At 45.0% G+C, this 16,747-nt stretch overlaps 2 protein-coding genes across 4 annotated transcripts in view; one reads left to right on the top strand and one right to left on the bottom strand.

Moving 5' to 3' along the window:
• Nucleotides 1–5,448, bottom strand: part of coq9 (coenzyme Q9 homolog (S. cerevisiae)) — a 111,634-nt gene extending 106,186 nt beyond the window's left edge. For both annotated transcript variants that reach the window (XM_069894096.1, XM_069894106.1), the window contains exon 1: nt 5,316–5,448. In XM_069894096.1, the coding sequence (XP_069750197.1) occupies nt 5,316–5,436 (121 nt within the window). In that variant the 5' untranslated portion in view covers nt 5,437–5,448. The remainder of the gene's footprint in view (nt 1–5,315) is intronic.
• The window catches only part of LOC138740870 (anamorsin-like), a 70,390-nt gene continuing 58,983 nt past the window's right edge, over nt 5,341–16,747 (top strand). Inside the window, exons 1-2 of one of the 2 annotated variants that reach the window (XM_069894119.1) lie at nt 5,341–5,515; nt 11,569–11,732. In XM_069894119.1, the coding sequence (XP_069750220.1) occupies nt 11,576–11,732 (157 nt within the window). In that variant the 5' untranslated portion in view covers nt 5,341–5,515; nt 11,569–11,575. The remainder of the gene's footprint in view (nt 5,516–11,568; nt 11,733–16,747) is intronic. The other variant, XM_069894129.1, reaches the window with a different exon arrangement.

Genomic DNA, 16,747 nt, shown 5'->3' with positions numbered 1-16,747 from the left:
TAGAAATATTTTTGGGAGATAAATTGGGAAAGGTTTGTTAGAGTAGGTCACATAAAAACACTTTAAAACATTTAAAATACTGGTGCTCTCCCCCATGCTAGACATATTGGCTCCACAGATTTTGCAAGAGCTTTGAAAAGTGCTCAAGGGACTTCACTAATGGATTGCTGTTTACAAAAGGCAACAGATGAAAGACCTTGTTGTTCCAGATGGTCTGGAAGAGAACTTGTTGTTCTAACAGGAGCATGTGGTTTTGCAAACAGAGAGAGTCAAACAGGCCTTCTATCATAGAGAGAGAGAGAGAGAGAGAGAGAGAGAGAGAGAGAGAGAGAGGGAGATCATTCTACAGTGTTACAGCCAGCAAGAGAAGCTAGGACTGGAACAGGACAAGGTGGCAAGCTTGTGGAAAGCCCCATTTTGGAAAATGGCCTGGTCAAAGACCTTGTGGTTCTTCCAAGAGGAGAGGACTGAAGGTAAGGTTGGAAAGGACAGAAACATGTATTCAGACAGTTGAATTTAAGGAAAGCAGATGTTCCAAACCTGGTAAGGGAGTCATGGATGTTTTCAAACCTTTTGTGTCAGAGAGCTTGTTTTCAGTAAAGGAGGGAGAATCACTGGTTCCAGTTAAAATTCTTAGAGATACTGGGGCTGCTCAGTCACTGTTGTTTGAAATTGTTTTAACTCTTGATCAGAAGACTGATACAGGGGAGACAACTTTGATTAAAGGTATTGAAGGTGAGGTAGAACATTGTGCTAAATTCACAATTAGTTAAAGGACCTGTTGTAGTAGAAGTAATTTCAAAGTTACCCATGCAGGATGTCTCATTTTTATTAGGGAGTGATTTGGCAGAGGATAAAGTTGGGCCAGTTTTGAGATTAACAAACCGGCCTAGTAAGGATGAAGTTGCAGAGGATTGTGAGATATATTCTGCATGTGCTGTAACAAAGTCTGTGAATAAGTAAGTGAACAGGAGATTAAAGAAATGGCTTTTGGATATTACTTGAAGGGTGAATTGTTGATGAGAAAATGGAGACCATTTGATATTCCTGCTCATGAAGAGTTGGGGGGGAGGGGGGGGTGATTCATCAGGTGGGTTGTTCCTAGAAATTACCGGAATTAAATTATAGGTCATTTTGGTGTAGAGAAAACCATAAATAAGATTTTCAGACAATTTTTCTGGTCTGGTTTGAGGAAGGATCTTCTAAATTGGTGCCGGACATGTCACTTTTGTCAGGTTGTGGGGAAACCTAACCAGGGTCGACCAGTAGCTCCATTGCAACCTAATCCTATTATTGGGGAACCTTTCACTAGGGTTATTGTGGATTGTGTAGGTTCCCTGCCGAAAACTTAAGTCTGGGAATCAGTATTTATTAACAATTATTTATACAGTGTCTAGATTTCCCAGAGGCTATACCATTAAGGAATATTAAAGCCGAAATGGTGGCAAAGGCTCTGGAAAGATTTTTCACATTTTTTGGATTATCTACAGAGATCCAGAGTGATCAAGGATCCAATTTTATGTCATAATTGATTTATAAGTTGGGAATAAAACAGATCACTTCATCTGCGTACCATCCCGAAACTCAGGGAGCTTTGGAAAGATTTATTTCTACTCTTAAAAATAAAGATGATGATTTATTGTCTGGAGAATGGAAAAGATTGGGACAAAGGTATTCATTTATTGTTATTTGCAGCAAGGGAGGCTGTGCAGGATTCATTAGGTTTCAGCCCTTTAGAAATTGTGTTTTGACATCAGGTTAGAGGACTTTAATGTTGATAAAAGAACAGTGGGTTCATGAGGATGTGCAGTTGAACTTGCTGGATTATGTTTCTAAATTTATAGATTATGTTTCTAAATTTATAGGTTACAAAAAGTTTACAAAAAGAGAATTTAGAAATGGCTCAGGGTAAAATGAAGTGTTTATTTGACAGGAAAGCTCAGCTGAGGAATTTTAAGACAGGAAGTAAAATTTTGATTTTGTTTCCAACACATGACAATCCTTTGAGAGGTAAATTTTCTGGACCTTATGTAGTTCAATCAAAACTGAATGATGCTAATTTTGTTGTTAACACCTCCAGATTGAAGGAATAAAACAGGTTTGTCACATAAATATGTTAAAACCTTATTATGAAAATAGAGGTAGTGGAGAACAATCTGTATCAGAGATGTTAATTGTTGACAGGGTTGAGGAAGTTATGGAAACAGAATCTTGTGAGGGTAACCTGAAAGAAACCATGGTTCCTGTGCGACTGTCTTACTCAGCATTTTGGAAAATTTGGAGGAAAAGGTAGGTCATCTTAAGTTACAAGAGATGCTGTTGAAAGAAATAATTTTGAAATATACAAATTTGTTTCCTGATATATAATAAACATTCAGAAGGGTAAAATCATGGATCAGGAGGTGAAATATATGTGGAGAAATGATATTATTAGACCTTCAAACTCAGATTGGAGTTCTCCTTGTATTCTGGTACTGAAACCAGATGGAACTGTTAGGTTCTGTACAGATCACAGGAAGGTTAATTCAGTAAATCAAACTGATGCTTACCCTATTCCGAGAATAGTTGACTGTATTGATAAAATTGGCAAAGCTAAATTTCTTACTAAGTTGGATCTGTTGAAGGGTTACTGGTGTGTGCCTTTAACTTGGAGAGGAAAGAATATTTTGGCTTTTGTAACTCCATCCAGTTTATTTATGATAAATGCTTCTGCAACATTCCAAAGGAAGATTAATTTGGTAATTCAAGGGTTAACACATACAGATGCTTATATTGATGACTTGGTCACAAAAAGTGACACATGGGAACAACATCTAATGGAATTGGACAAATTGTTTGCAAGATTATCCAAAGGAAACTTAACGGTTAATTTAGCGAAAAGTCAATTTGCAAATGCCACTGTAACATACTTGGTTATGTAGTTGGTCATGGCAAAGTTGCAACTTTTCAAACTAAAATGAATGCAATTTCTGACCTTTTTATTTCCAATGGCAAGAAAGCAGTGAGAAGGTTTTTAGGACTGGCAGGATATTATAGGAAACTTTGCAGAAATTTTGTTGAGGTTGCTCTTCCTTTAACCAACCTTTTGAAGAAAGAGGAGAAATTTGTGAGGACTAAAATTGTCAGACAGCTTTGTAAAATTTAAAGGCGATGCTATGCATTGCCCTGTGTTAAAATCTCCTGATTTTGACAGACCATTTTCTTTAGCAGTGGCTGCCATTGAAGTGCAGTTTTATTACAAAAACATAATCAAATTGAATTTTTTTGAAAAGTAGGCAACTGGATGATCAATGTTCATCAATGGAACTATTCCACTATTGAGAAATAACTGTTATCTATAATATTTGCTCAGGAGAATTTTGATGTATATCTCAGTACCTCTCACGAACCAAATGTGATATTTACTGAAAAAAAAATGCTCTGGTATTTTTTTAATAAAATGAAGAATGTTAAACAGGAGTTTAATATTACAAGAATATAAATTGCAAATTTATATCATATTGGAATAGGGTAATCATATCAGAGGTGCAAATAATGTGATAGCAATTGTTTGTCAAGATGTTAAAATTGATCATGTATAGAAATACTCTCAACATTCGGTTACAACGTGTTATATATTGTGCATTGTTATCGCTTTAGTGATTTTAAAGATAGTTTAGTTATAACTGAATTTTAACTCGAGTTAAAATTCCTTTAAAGGGGAAAATGGGAGAGTATATAGATATGGTTTTGGGAGATAAATTGGGAAAGGTTCGTTAGAGTAGGTCACATAAAAACACTTTAACACAGATTTTATTTAAAATACTGGAGCTCTGCCCCATGCTAAACATATCGGCTCCACAGCCTTTGCAAGAGCTTTGAATAATGCTCAAGAGACTTCACTAATGGATTGTTGTTTACAAAAGGCAACAGATGAAAGAGCTTGTTGGAACCACAGATTGTCTGGAAGAGAACTTGTCATGTGGTTTTGTAAACAGAGAGTCAAACAGGCTTTCTCTCAGAGAGAGAAAGAGAGATCATTCGAGAGAGGTACCGAGATATACATCAAAATTCTGCTGAGCAAATATTATAGATAAGTTATTTCTCAATAGTGGAATAGTTCCTTTGATGAATATTGACCATGTAAAGCCCCATTTTGGAAGATGACCTGGTCAAGGCCCTTGTGGTTCTTGCAAAAGGAGAGGACTGGCTGTCTAATGTTTCACTTGGAATAAGAGAAATAAAGAGGAAGTCTGTGATGACCTGAAAGAAAGAGGCTATCATCTGGAGCACCCTGAAGGGGCAAGTTTTGTCAGCAAGACACTGGATGGCTGATTAAAAAGGAATCAGCTATGGATGTCATCGTACAACAAATCTCTGCCTGATGAACATCATAAATGTTAAATTCTGTGCACAGTATAAGAATTGCCTGCAACCAGTGAACTTGGAGAAATGAGAAGTGAGATTGGACTGTGATCCAAATAACTTTTCTGAACTTAAACACACATTACAAGAAGGAGATTACATTAGGTTAGTTAAGTTAGTGTGATTCTGTTTTCATGTTGAAAGATAATTAAAAGCAACTTTACTTTAAGTAACCATTTGCCTTGATGAATATCTATTGCAGCTGGGTTTTGGGGTCCTCTAGGCTCATAATGTCAGAAATAAAACTTCTCACACATGAGTCTCTTTAAAACTGATGACACGACAAGCTTTATTTACAAGTCTGCAGAGTTGGACTTAACTGGCTTCTCACCAGTTAAGCCCCGATACATACAGTGCATTGATTTTTATACCCTTATTGTTTGCCCTTCCCCTTCTTATTAATACTGTTTTAATTGGTTAGTATTGCAAAAGCATTCTAAGTATAACTGCATTTTTAATTATCACATTCGTTACGTACGCTGTGAACTCTACATACACTAAATTCTGTTTCTCACCCTTCTTATCAATCCTTTGTCTCCTGCATGTCTCTCACTATGACCATGAAAAGATAGGTTTTTAAAAAAACATATTCAGCTGAACCTTTTGTCCTTGGCTGCTAGTAAGCTCCCTGTCCGTTCTGGCTTCCCTTTTTATGATTAATCATCACATTTTAACTTAAGTCATTTTAACCTAAATTCTCTATATAACACATAACACACCCCCAACATCCCTCATACTCCCCCTCCCCTAACACCCCATCACATTCCACCACTCACTCCCTCACTCTCCCCTAACAACTCACACTCACTCTCCCCTAACACCACCTCACATTCCCTTTCCCTACTAATACCCCCTCACACTCCTTACTCCCTCTCCCCTCCCTCTCTCTCTCTCCCCACCGCACCGCCCACCTCCATCACAGTGTCGTGGAGCCTGTGCCGCCCGACCTCCAGCGAACACCCGGTGCAGCCGCAACAAAGCCCGGCACCACCTCAGCGCCATCACGGCCCGCCTTCCCACAACTGATGTCATCTGCACGAGCCTTCCGTTTTCCCTGCTGACGTCACTGCCTGAGCGTCCGACAGCGCGAAGAGGTCTGTTGTCCGAGAAGGTGTGTGGAGGGTGGGGACTAGGGAAGGGGTTGGCAGTGAAGGTATGTGGAAGGGGGGTGGTGGTGAGTGGGTGGATGAGGGACTTGGGGGGGGGGGGTGGCGGCGAGTGAGTGAGTAAGTGGGGGGAATGGGTTACAACCTTATTCCCTGGAGTATTGGAGTAAGTGGGGGGTGTGGGGAGTGGGGGAATGAGTGGGAGGTGTGGGGAGAAGGGTTTGGGAGTATGGGTAGATGTATAGGGGAGATGTGTGGGGTAGATATATGGGGAGGGGTGTCGAGTTCAACGTGAGGAGGGCCTGTGGGATGTTGGGTCTGGAGGATGGCTGTTTAGGATGGGGGTTGAGTCTGACGTTACTGGTGGTTTTGCAAGACTGGTTGACTGCTCCTTTTTAAAATAATGACCTGGCTTTGCCCTAATGCTCTTCACAAAATTTCAGCTTTTGCAGTTGAAACAAAAAATTTGAAGAGGTAAGAGGACTCAGTCTGATGAAATGGAAATTTAACGGGGCAGGTGAAATATGTAGGGGTGCAAAAGTAGAGAGTTTAGGCCATGCGTACCCTTCTCAAAATAATTCATGGCTGTAACTTCTGTTTCTGTACTAGTAGTGAAATAGAAAAGATAAGCATGTAGCAACAGCTACACTGCTACTGAAAGAACACACAACCAGACGGGTTGAGTTCAGTGAGCAGAACTGATTTATTGCAGGCTACTGGGGTGGACTTGTGCTCCCATCCCGGACCTGGCTGAGAACCACGCTGGGGGGTACTGACATCACCCAGGCTTCACGTGGTCCCCCAGCGCGGGCTTCTGAGCCCTGTGCTGAGAAGAAGGGGAAACCCCCGATGGTGCCATTTTGGCCGGCTGCCCTGCTGTGTGGATTACAAGCGGGTCGGTTTGCCTGCCTAGTGGTATGCCGCCACACAGCCCCCCCCCCCCCCCCCAGAACTGCCGCCAATGTCCTTTTTAGCTGGACAGCCTCGCTTCTTGTGCTGAGCCACAATCACTGGTTCGGTGGGGTCAATGTGCACTGGCTTCAGCCTGTCCACAGTAAACAGTTCCCATCTGCCGCCGATATCCAGCATGAACGTAGACCCTGAACGGTGGACAACCTCGTACGGCCCCTCGTAAAGTCTCTGCAGAGGCCGTGTGCCGTGTCTGGGCAGCGGTGGGGGTGCAAAGGAGTCCAAGGTGGGGCGACCGCTGAGGGTTGTGAGGCGCGTTGATGAACTCACCAGGAAGTGCCAGCAGTGCTCCGTAGACCAGCTCAGCTGATGACGCTTGCAGATCCTCCTTGGGCATGGAGCAGATGCCCAGGAGCACCCAAGGCAGTTCGTCCACCCAGTCGGGACCGGTGAGGCGGGCCAAAAGTGCCAACTTAAGGTGGCAGTACAGACGCTCGACCAACCCATTGGCCTGCGGGTGATAGGCCGTGGTGCAGTGTAGCTCGATCCCCAACCTGTTGGCGAGCTGTGCCTAGAGCGCAGAGGTGAACTGGGCCCCCCGATCGCTGGTGAGGTAATTTGGAACACCGAACTTGGTGACCCAACCTTGCAACAGCGCTCAGGGGCAGGAGTCCGTGGAGGCGTCCGGCATCGGGATTGCCTCGGGCCAACGAATGGTGTGGTCCACCACCATGAACAGGTAACTGTTGCCCCGAGAAACAAGTAAGGGCCCGACTATGTCCACAAGAATGTGGCTGAACCGTTCCCAGACGTGCTTGAACTCTTGCACGGATGCCCTGGTGTACCTGTGTACTTTGGACATCTGGCAATTGGTGCACGTTCTGGCCTAGCCCAAGATCTGCTTCCGCAGCCCGTGCCAGACGAATCGCTCTGCCACCATCCAGACCATGGACCTGATGGCCGGGTGCGAAAGGTCATGGATGTGATGGAAGACTTGCCTGTGCCATTGCTGGGCTTGGGGTGCCCATGGTGACAACGCACAGGACGGTGCTTCCGCCGCTTGGAGTTGGGAGGTCTCAGAACCGCAGGTCCGTGATGGCAGTCCTGAAGACTCACGTCTCCTCATTGGACTTCTGGTCCCAGGCAAGCTGGTCGAAGTTGAGGCTGGGCGTGAGCGCGCAGATGGCCGGTCGTGAGAGTGCATCAGCGACCACGTTGTCCTTCCCCGCCTTGTGCCGAATGTCGGTAGTAAACTCCAACACAAAGGAGAGGTGATGCTGCTGGCGTGCCGACCAGGGGTCCTTTGCCATCGCTAGTGCCTGGGTGAAGATGGTAAAAGTCCTCCCTTCTACGAAATAGCGGAAATGCTGCACTGCCAGGTCCATGCCCAGTAACTCATGGTCAAAAGCACTATACTTGCGCTCTGGTGGGCAGAGAAGCCGGCTGAAGAATGGCAGTGGCTTCCATTGTCCATTCACCTGCTGCTCCAGGACGGCGCCGACGGCTGTGGCAGAGGTATCGACGGAGAGCGCCATATGCAGGTCGGTGTGCGGATAGGCGAGCATGGTAGCCTTTGTGAGGGTGTACTTGGTGGCCTCGAATGCACTGCAGGCCTCTGGGATCCAGTTGAGGGTTTTGTGCTTGGTTGCGATGAGGGAGAATAGCAGCTGCATGATGCGCGCAGCTCCCGGGATGAATCGGATGTAGAAGTTGACCATACCCGCGAACTCCTACAGCCCCTTGAGATTGTCCGGACGTGGGAATTCCTTGATAGCGGCAATCTTCGTAGCAGTGGGCGTGGCTCCCTCGGCCGTGATGTTATGTCCCAGGAACTGCATGGACACTTTCCCAAACTGGCACTTGGCTGGGTTGATGGTAAGGCCAAAGTAGGCCTGCCAGGAGAAGAGGGTGCACAGGTGGGCCTTGTGTTGCGCCCGATCGCTGCTAGCAATGAGGGATGAAATGAAGACGAAATCCAGGTCCCTGCCCACTGAATCCATGAGGCGCTGGAAGGTCTGAGCGGCGTTCTTGAGCCCGAACGGCATGCAAAGGAATTCAAACAAGCCTAAGGGGGTGATGCTGGGCATCTTGTTTATGTCCTCAGGGTGCACTGGGATTTGGTGATACCACGCACCAGGTCAACCTTGGAGAAAACCCTTGCACCATGCAGGTTGGCCATAAAGTCCTGGATGTGAGGGATGGGGTAACGGTCAGGAACTGTTGCCTCGTTGAGCCATCGATGATCTCTGCAGAGGCGCCAACTGCCGGAGGCTTTCTGACCAGGTGGAGCGGCGAGGCCCACAGGCTGTCGGACTGCCGAATGATCCCCAGCTCCAACAGATGTGAAAACTCCTCCTTCGTCACCTGGAGTTTGTCAGACGGGAGCCAGTGTGCCTTGGTGTGAACCGGTTTGCCCTGGGTGGGGATTTGGTGGAACACCCCGTGGCGCGGTGAGGGAGTGGAGAACTGTGGCTTGAGGAGGGATGGAAATTCGTTCAGGTTTCGCTGGAACTCGTCTATGGGCGTGCTGATCATGACCATCTGCGGCTGCTCTGTACGGGAGGCGTCGAGGCAAACAGCCTGGAAAGTATGGGTGTCCACCAGGCGCCTACCCCAAATGTTCACCAGAAGCCCGTGGACGAGGAGGAAGTCGGCACCCAGGATGGCGGTCGGAAGGGACGAGACAGTGAACCTTCATGAGAACTTTCGTCAGCTGATCTGGAAGTGGACAGTCATGTCTCCATACATCTGGATCTCTGTTGCGTTGGCCGCATGGAGGGGAGGTCCTTGAGGTCGGTTCCTGGACTCGATGGCGTGGCTGGGATGACACTGATCTGGGCCCCAGTGTCAATGAGGAACCGCCGGCTGCTGACTGAGTCCCGCAGGTAGAGGAGGCTGTGTCCTTGGCCAGCCGTTCCAGCCATTAACAGTGGCCGGCCTGCTCATTTCCTTGGAACGAGCAGGGCTGACAACACTTCCGAGCCTTAGCTCCCCAGCAGTGGTGGTAGAAATAGAGGTCTGGAGCGGATGCTGAGCCTCTAGTTATGCTCTTGGTGGCCCCTGCAGGGGCCGGATGCTCTACCGCAGTGCTAGGTACGGGCTTGGCATGGTCATGCCCATGCCTTGTGACCTGCTGGATCGCCGAGCCCTCTGGGAATTGCTCGAGCCATAGCTCTTGGGCCTTCTCAGTGACCTTCCTCAGGTTGTTAAAGCTCTCTTCGGCCAGTAACAGCCGGATGTCCTCGGGCAGATGGTCAAGGAAAATGCACTCGAAGACTGGGCAGTTGGTGTGATCACCCATGAGCGCGAGCATCTCGTCCATCAGCTCCATCGTGGACCTGTCCCCCAAGGCATCGAGGTGCAGCTTCTGAGCGGCATGCTGGCGCCTGGATAGTCTGAGGGATCCGGTGAGCACTCGCTTGATAGTCTCGTATTTGTCTTCGGTGGGTGGGTGCTGAACGAGGTGCAGCATGCGTTTGGTGGTGGCCTGGTCCAGGGCGGTGACCACATGGTAGAATTTGTCGTGTCAGATGAAATCTGGCGGAGGTGAAACTGATCCTCTGCGTGGTCGAACCAGGTCTTCGGCTCCTGAACCCAGAAGTCAGGCAGCTTGACGGCTATAGCACTGATCGCAGGTTCGCTCATGATGGTTTCAAAGACGTTTGAACCAGTCGGGGTCACCAATTGTAGTGGCAGCTACACTGCTACTGAAAGAACACACAACCAGACAGGTTGAGCTCAGTGAGCAGAACTGATTTATTGCAGGCTGCTGAGCTGCAATTATACTCCCAGCCTGGACCTGGATGAGAACCGTGCTGGGGGGGTGCTGACATCACCTGGGTGACACATGGTCCCCTAGTGCGGGCTTCTGAGCCCTCTGCTGAGAAGAAGGGGAAACCCCCGACGGCGCCATTTTGGCTGGCTGTCCCGCCATGTGGATTACAAGCGGGGCTGCCTGCCTAGTGGTGTGTCGCCATAAGCAAGTAATTGTGCAAGTCTGATGTCAACCCCTTTATGAAATTAGTACTGACTGCATTCCAGTGTTATGTAGTTAAACAAGAAAATCTACAGATGATTAAGGTGAGTATATGTGCAAATGTTCTTGAGAAATTCAGCAGGAAACAAAGCAGCCACATGGGAGCCAACGTTATGGCCCTGGGCATGGTGAACCTGATGAAGGGCCCAGACCCATAATGTTGGTTACCCTCTACTTCCTGTGTGACCTGCTGAGTTTTTCCAGCAACTTTGTGTATTGCTTGGTTCCAATGTTCTGTTCATTTCAGAATCTTGAGCTTTAGAGGAATGTCAGGACTGAAGAAGGTGCAGTTATGAGGATGCAAGAGTGCCAGTGTGTGGGAAGAAGTTGGGGCTGTTCTTACAGCAGAGGACCACCTGCACCTCATCACAAATCAAGTACTGAGACAATAAACAGGATGTTATGTTGAAGTTAAGATGTTGGTGCAGCCAAATTTGGAGTATTGTGTGCACTTTTGGTCACCTACTAATAGGAAAGATATCAATAAGATAGAAAGAGTGCAGAGAAGACTTACTAGGATGTTGCCTGACAGGACTTGAGGAACTGAGTTACGGGGAAAGGTTGAATCGGTTACAACCTTATCCCCTGGAATATTGGAGAATGAGGGGAAATTTGATAGAGTTATCTAAAATTATTAGACGTATTAATTGGATAAATGCATGCAGTTTTTTTCCAGTGAAGTTAGGTGAGTCAAGAATGAGGTGGAACTTCTTCACTCAGAGTATAATGAGTATGGAGAACGAACTGCCTGTGGAGATGGTGAATGTGGATTCCATTTCAACACTTGAACAGAGATTGAATAGATACATTGGTGAGATGGGTATGGAGGGCTATGAAACAAGATGGACAAATAATTTTACACAGACTAACTAGATGGGCTGCACTTGACGTTTTTCTGAGCTGCTTTGTTCTGTGGTATGGTAACCTCCTCCAGTTTGCCATTTGGACATCTTCTTTCCCTGAACGCTGTTTCCTTCTCTGTATTTTCACCCCAACCTTGCTGCCTCTAGTCTGCACCAACTCCCTCCCTGAATGAATAATCAATCCTATGGGATCCACTCTCTTCACAGTCCTGATGACATTCTGTAATGTCTATTTTCTGTTCTAATGCAGGTTTACAATGGATAAGTTTGATATAAAGCCAGGCCACAATGTGGCAGTGATCTGGGACAATGTGAGCACAGCTGAATCCAATTCCAAGTTGGTGCAGGATATTCGGGTGATTATTGGCCATTCGGGACATGTGGCAATGGAAAACATTGAGAGGCTGCAAATATGTAAGTGTTGCGAGCAAGACGACTTTGTTACTCCTTCCATACTGCCACCCAAAGACTTAAACAGCCCTTGCAGATGAGGACAAGATCCACGTGCACTTCTTCCATCCTTCACCACTACATTCGATGCTCCAGATGCAACCTCCTCTGCATTGGTTAGACAAAACACTAGACTTGGGTCTGTTTCACCACATTTAAGCTCTTGTTCGCAATGGCCACCCTGAGCTCCCGTTTGCTGCCATTTCAACTCTCCTTCCCATTCCCACCCCAACCTGTTCCACTGCCAGAGTAAGGCCCAACATAAACTAAAGAGACAACAAATATTCCACCTGGACTGTCTGCAGCCCGATGGTATGAACATAAAATTATATAATTTCAGGTAATGAGTCCTCTCTCCTTCACATTTACTTATCATTCTCTCTTCCCCCACCCATTTTTTTGTCCCTTTTCCCCACTCGTTCTCATTCTTTGGTTCCATCCTTCATAGATCTTTCAAGGTTTCCACATGGGGTAGTTAATAAACCTTATGGTGCGCTGGCCTTATTTGGAGGGGGATTGCATTCAAGAGCCATGAGATAATGTTGCAGCTCCACAAAACTCTGGTTAGACCACAGTTGGAACATTGTGTTCTATTCTGGTCGCCTCATTGCAGGAAGGATGTGAAAACTTTGGAGAAGGTGCAGAGAGATTTACCATGATGTTGCCTGTCACGGAGAATGTGTTTTGTGAGGCAAGATTAACAGAGCTAGGGCTTTTCCCTTTGTAGCGAAGAAGGTTGAGAAGTGGCAATAGAGGTCTACAAGATGATGAGAGATGGGGAGCCAGCACCTTTTCCCCAGTGCAATAGGAATCCCAGAAGAAATTTGGATAAGGTCAGGGGAGGAAAGTTCAGGGAGATGAAAAGGGTACATTTTTTTAGAGACTGATGGGTGCCTGGAATTCATTTCCGGGGATGGTGGTGGCGGTTTGTGCAATAGGAGTCTTTAAAAGACTTTTACGCAGGCACATGGATACAGGAAATCTTGAAGATTGAGTGTGTGGTCAAGAAGGTTTAGATTGTTGAGTCGGTTTATTTATGTCAGCACAACATCGTGGGCCATTGGGCTTGTACTGTCCTAATCTAAGTTCTATGTGCAATGGTGGGCACCACTCCCACTCTCCTTGCCCAGCCAGCTGCTGTTCTTTCCATACAGGCCTCGACCAAAGAGCATTGCTGCGCACATGTTGCTTGACTACTGACCACTGGGCCCACCAGTTTATTCTCACCCAGTGAGGTTCCTGACGTGTTTCTTGGGCAGTGGTTAGCAGACCTCTGCAACTCTGGCCAGGCAGTGGTCATCAGTCTTATTGTCACTGGCCAAGCAGCATTGACGATCAGTTCCTCATCACGGAACATCTATTCTGCTTCATGCTATTCCTGCTCCCTCTCACGACATTGGCAATGCATCAGACTTCCTTGTGTCAAGGAGCTACATGCATGGCTGGGGACCAAGGGCTGATAGGATGAAGGGAACTGTGTGAGCATTGATTGAAGATTGGTTATTCCAGAGAAAGCAGTCAGAATAAAAGTCCTTTTCAGGTTCCAATTTATAAGGAGGGGTGCGGAGTACGAGGTCTCCAAGTTTTGTAATGACGTGAAAATGAAGAGGGAGGTATGATGTGATGCAGATAAATAGGACTATAACAGAACAAATATGTCAAGTGGGGGGGAGGGGTAAAACATGGTAAATGGAGTCTAGAACCATAGAATGCTACAGCACAGAAAACAGGCCATTCAGCCCCTCTAATCTAGTCATCTCGCTAATCCTGACCTTCCATTCCATGACATTCCACATATCCAATTTATTTTTAAAACTCAGGATCAAGCCCACACACACCACATCAGATGGCAGCTCATTCCACACTCCCACCACTCTGAGTGAAGAAACTCCCCCTAATGTTCCCCCTAAACTTTTCCCCTTTCGGCTTAAAACCATGACCTCTCATATTTATCTCCCCCAATCTAAGTGGAAAAACTCACTTGCATCCACTCTGTCTATTCCCTTCATAATCTTGTAAACCTTTATCAAATCTCTCCTCATTCTTCTTTGCTCCAAGGAATCAAGTCCTAACATGTTTAATCCTTCTCTGTAACTCAACTCCTGTGAAGACCTGGCAACATCCTAGTAAATCTTCTCTGCACTTTTTCAATCTTATTGATATCTTTCCTGTAGTTAGGCACCCAAAACTGCATACAATATTCCAAATTTGACCTCACCAATGTCTTAAACAGCTTCAACATTGCATCTCAACTACTATATTCAATACTTTGATTTTATAAAGGCTAAGATACCAAAAGCTTTCTTTAAAACCCTGTCCACATGTGATGCTACCTTCAGGGAGTAACATATCTGTATTCCCAAATCTCTCTGCTCTATCATTTTCTGTATATCTACCTTGGTTTGTCCTTCCAAAATGCATCACCTCACAATTGTCTGCATCTGCCATTATTTGACCATTCTCCTAACTGGTCCACATTCCTCTGCAAGCTTTGAAAATCTACTTCGCTGTCCACATTGCCTCTTCTTTGTGTCATCAACAAACTTGCTGATCCAATTTACCACATTATCATCCAGATCATTGATACAGATAACAAACAGCAATGGTCCCAACACCGATCCCTGAGGCACACTACCAGTCACAGGCCTACAGTCTTAGAAGCAACTGTCCATTACCACACTCTTTTCTCCCACAGAGCCAATTTCAAATCCAGTTTACAACCTCTCCTTGAATACTTAATGTCATAACTTTCTGAGCTAACTTCCGATGTGGGGCCTTGTCAAAGCCTTTACTAAAGTCCAGGTAGACAACATCCACAGCCCTTCCCTCAGCTACCTTTCTGGTAACCTCAGAAAAACTCTACAAGATTCATTAGACACGACCTACCACACACAAAGCCATGCTGACTGTCCATAATCAACTCATGACTGTCCAAATACCTATATATCCTGTCTCTTAGAACTCCTTCCAATAATTTACCCACTACTGACATCAGGGTCACCGGCCTATAATTACCTTGTTTATTTTTGGACCCCTTTTTAAACAATCCTCTAGCACCTCAGCCATGGCCACGGACATTTTGAATACATCAGCCAGGGTCTCTGCAATTTCTACATCGTCTTCCTCAAGGTCCAAGGTAATATCATATCTGGCCCAGGTGATTTATCCACCTTTATTCGCTGTAAGGTAGCAAGCACCTCTTTCTCCTTAGTCTCCATTTGTTCATTTCCCTTCCTTTCTTATACAGTCTGCCATTTTCCTGAGTAAATAATGATACAAAAAAAATTTAAAATCTCCCGTATTGCATGATGCTCCACATGTAGTTGACCATTTTGATCCTTTAGGGGACCAATTTTGTCCCTTTCTATCCTTTTACTCTTAATATACTTATAAAAACCATTTGGCAAAGCAACCTCATGTCTTCTTTTTTTCCTTCCTGATTTCTTTCTTGAGTATTTTCTTGCATTTCCTGTACTCTTCAAGTATCTCATTAGCGCCTTGTTGCCTATACTTGCTATACACCTCCCTCTTCTTAACCACATCACCAATATCCCATGAAAACCAGGGTTCCCTATGCCTGGTAACTTGATTAACAGGAACATGCAAACTCTGCACTCTCAAGATTTCAACCTATCCCAATCCACTCTTCCTAGATCCTTTTTCATTTCCACAAAATTTGCCTTCCTCCAATTTAGAATCCCAAAATTAGGACCAGACCTATCCTTTTTCATAACTAACGAAGCTAATGACATTATAGTCATTGGACTCAAATTGTTCACCTACACATATATCTGACCTGTCTTGTACCCCAAAAGTAGCTCAGGTACTGCATCCTCTCTCGTGAGAATCTCTATATATTGATTTAGAAAACTTTCCGGAACACATTTGACAAACTCCAAGCCATCCAGCTCTTTCACAGTATGGGAGTCCCAGTCAATGTTGGAAAGTTAAAATCTCCTTTTACGAGCCCAGAGGAACCCAAAATCCAGCAGCAATAGATATTTACCAAGACAAATGGTTACTTAAACAAAAGTTGCTATTAATTATCTTTAAACATGAAAATAGAATCACACTTTAACTTTATTGACTTACTTAACCCCCTTATAATTCTAAGCGCACGTGTATGTAATATGTGTGTAAGTTCAAAAAAATTCTTTGGTTCACAATCCAATCTCACTTCTCATTCCTCCAAGTTCACTGGTTGAAGGCAATTCTTATACTCTGCACAGAATTTAACATTTATAAAGTTCACCAGGCTTTGGTGCTTGAAAGGTAAATGGTTACTGCTCAGGAAGGTTCATGTCGATTTTCAGAGAGATTTGTTGTTCCAGGACATCCACAACTGATGTACTTCCATCAGCCACTCTAGTGTCTTGCTGATGAAACTTGCCCCTTCAGGATTCTCCAGATAATAACCTCTCTTTCAGGTCACCACCGAGTTCCTTTTTGTTTCTCTTATTTGAAGTGAAACATTAGACATCCGTCCTTTCTTCTTGCATGGACCACAAGGGCTTTGACCAGGCCGTCTCCGGCAATGAGTCAGCAAAAAATAAAAAATAACAATTAAAAAAAATTCCCACCCCCCAAAATAAAACTACCAAAAGGTAGTAATCCCCTAAACAAAAATTGGGTGTGGATCACCCACCAGTGGCTGATGACTAGTAAAGAACTTAGTGCAAATCTCCCCCTCCCCCGCCAAACAATCAGTAATATCCAAGTATCATAATAACAAAAGAAAAAATAAAATAAGAAAATTCTTCTTTTCATCCAAAAGTCTCCAGTCTCGAAGATCCCATTTCGGAAGGAGGTGGACTCTTTCCATTCCCATTTTTCCCATTTCTGCCATTTCTTCTATTTCCAGAACTACCAAATTTTTCTTTAGGAGATAATGGTGAGCTACATCTTTGTCCTCTTATATCCGGCAATGAGTCAGCAAAAATCATTGCTTCACAATCAGTTCCAAAAAACCGAAATTGATA

The sequence above is a fragment of the Narcine bancroftii genome, chromosome 1, assembly GCF_036971445.1.
Source record: "Narcine bancroftii isolate sNarBan1 chromosome 1, sNarBan1.hap1, whole genome shotgun sequence".
In the NCBI taxonomy this organism is placed as follows: domain Eukaryota; kingdom Metazoa; phylum Chordata; class Chondrichthyes; order Torpediniformes; family Narcinidae; genus Narcine; species Narcine bancroftii.
Note: the sequence above shows the minus strand (reverse complement) of the source record. Positions and strands in the feature narration are given on the sequence as shown.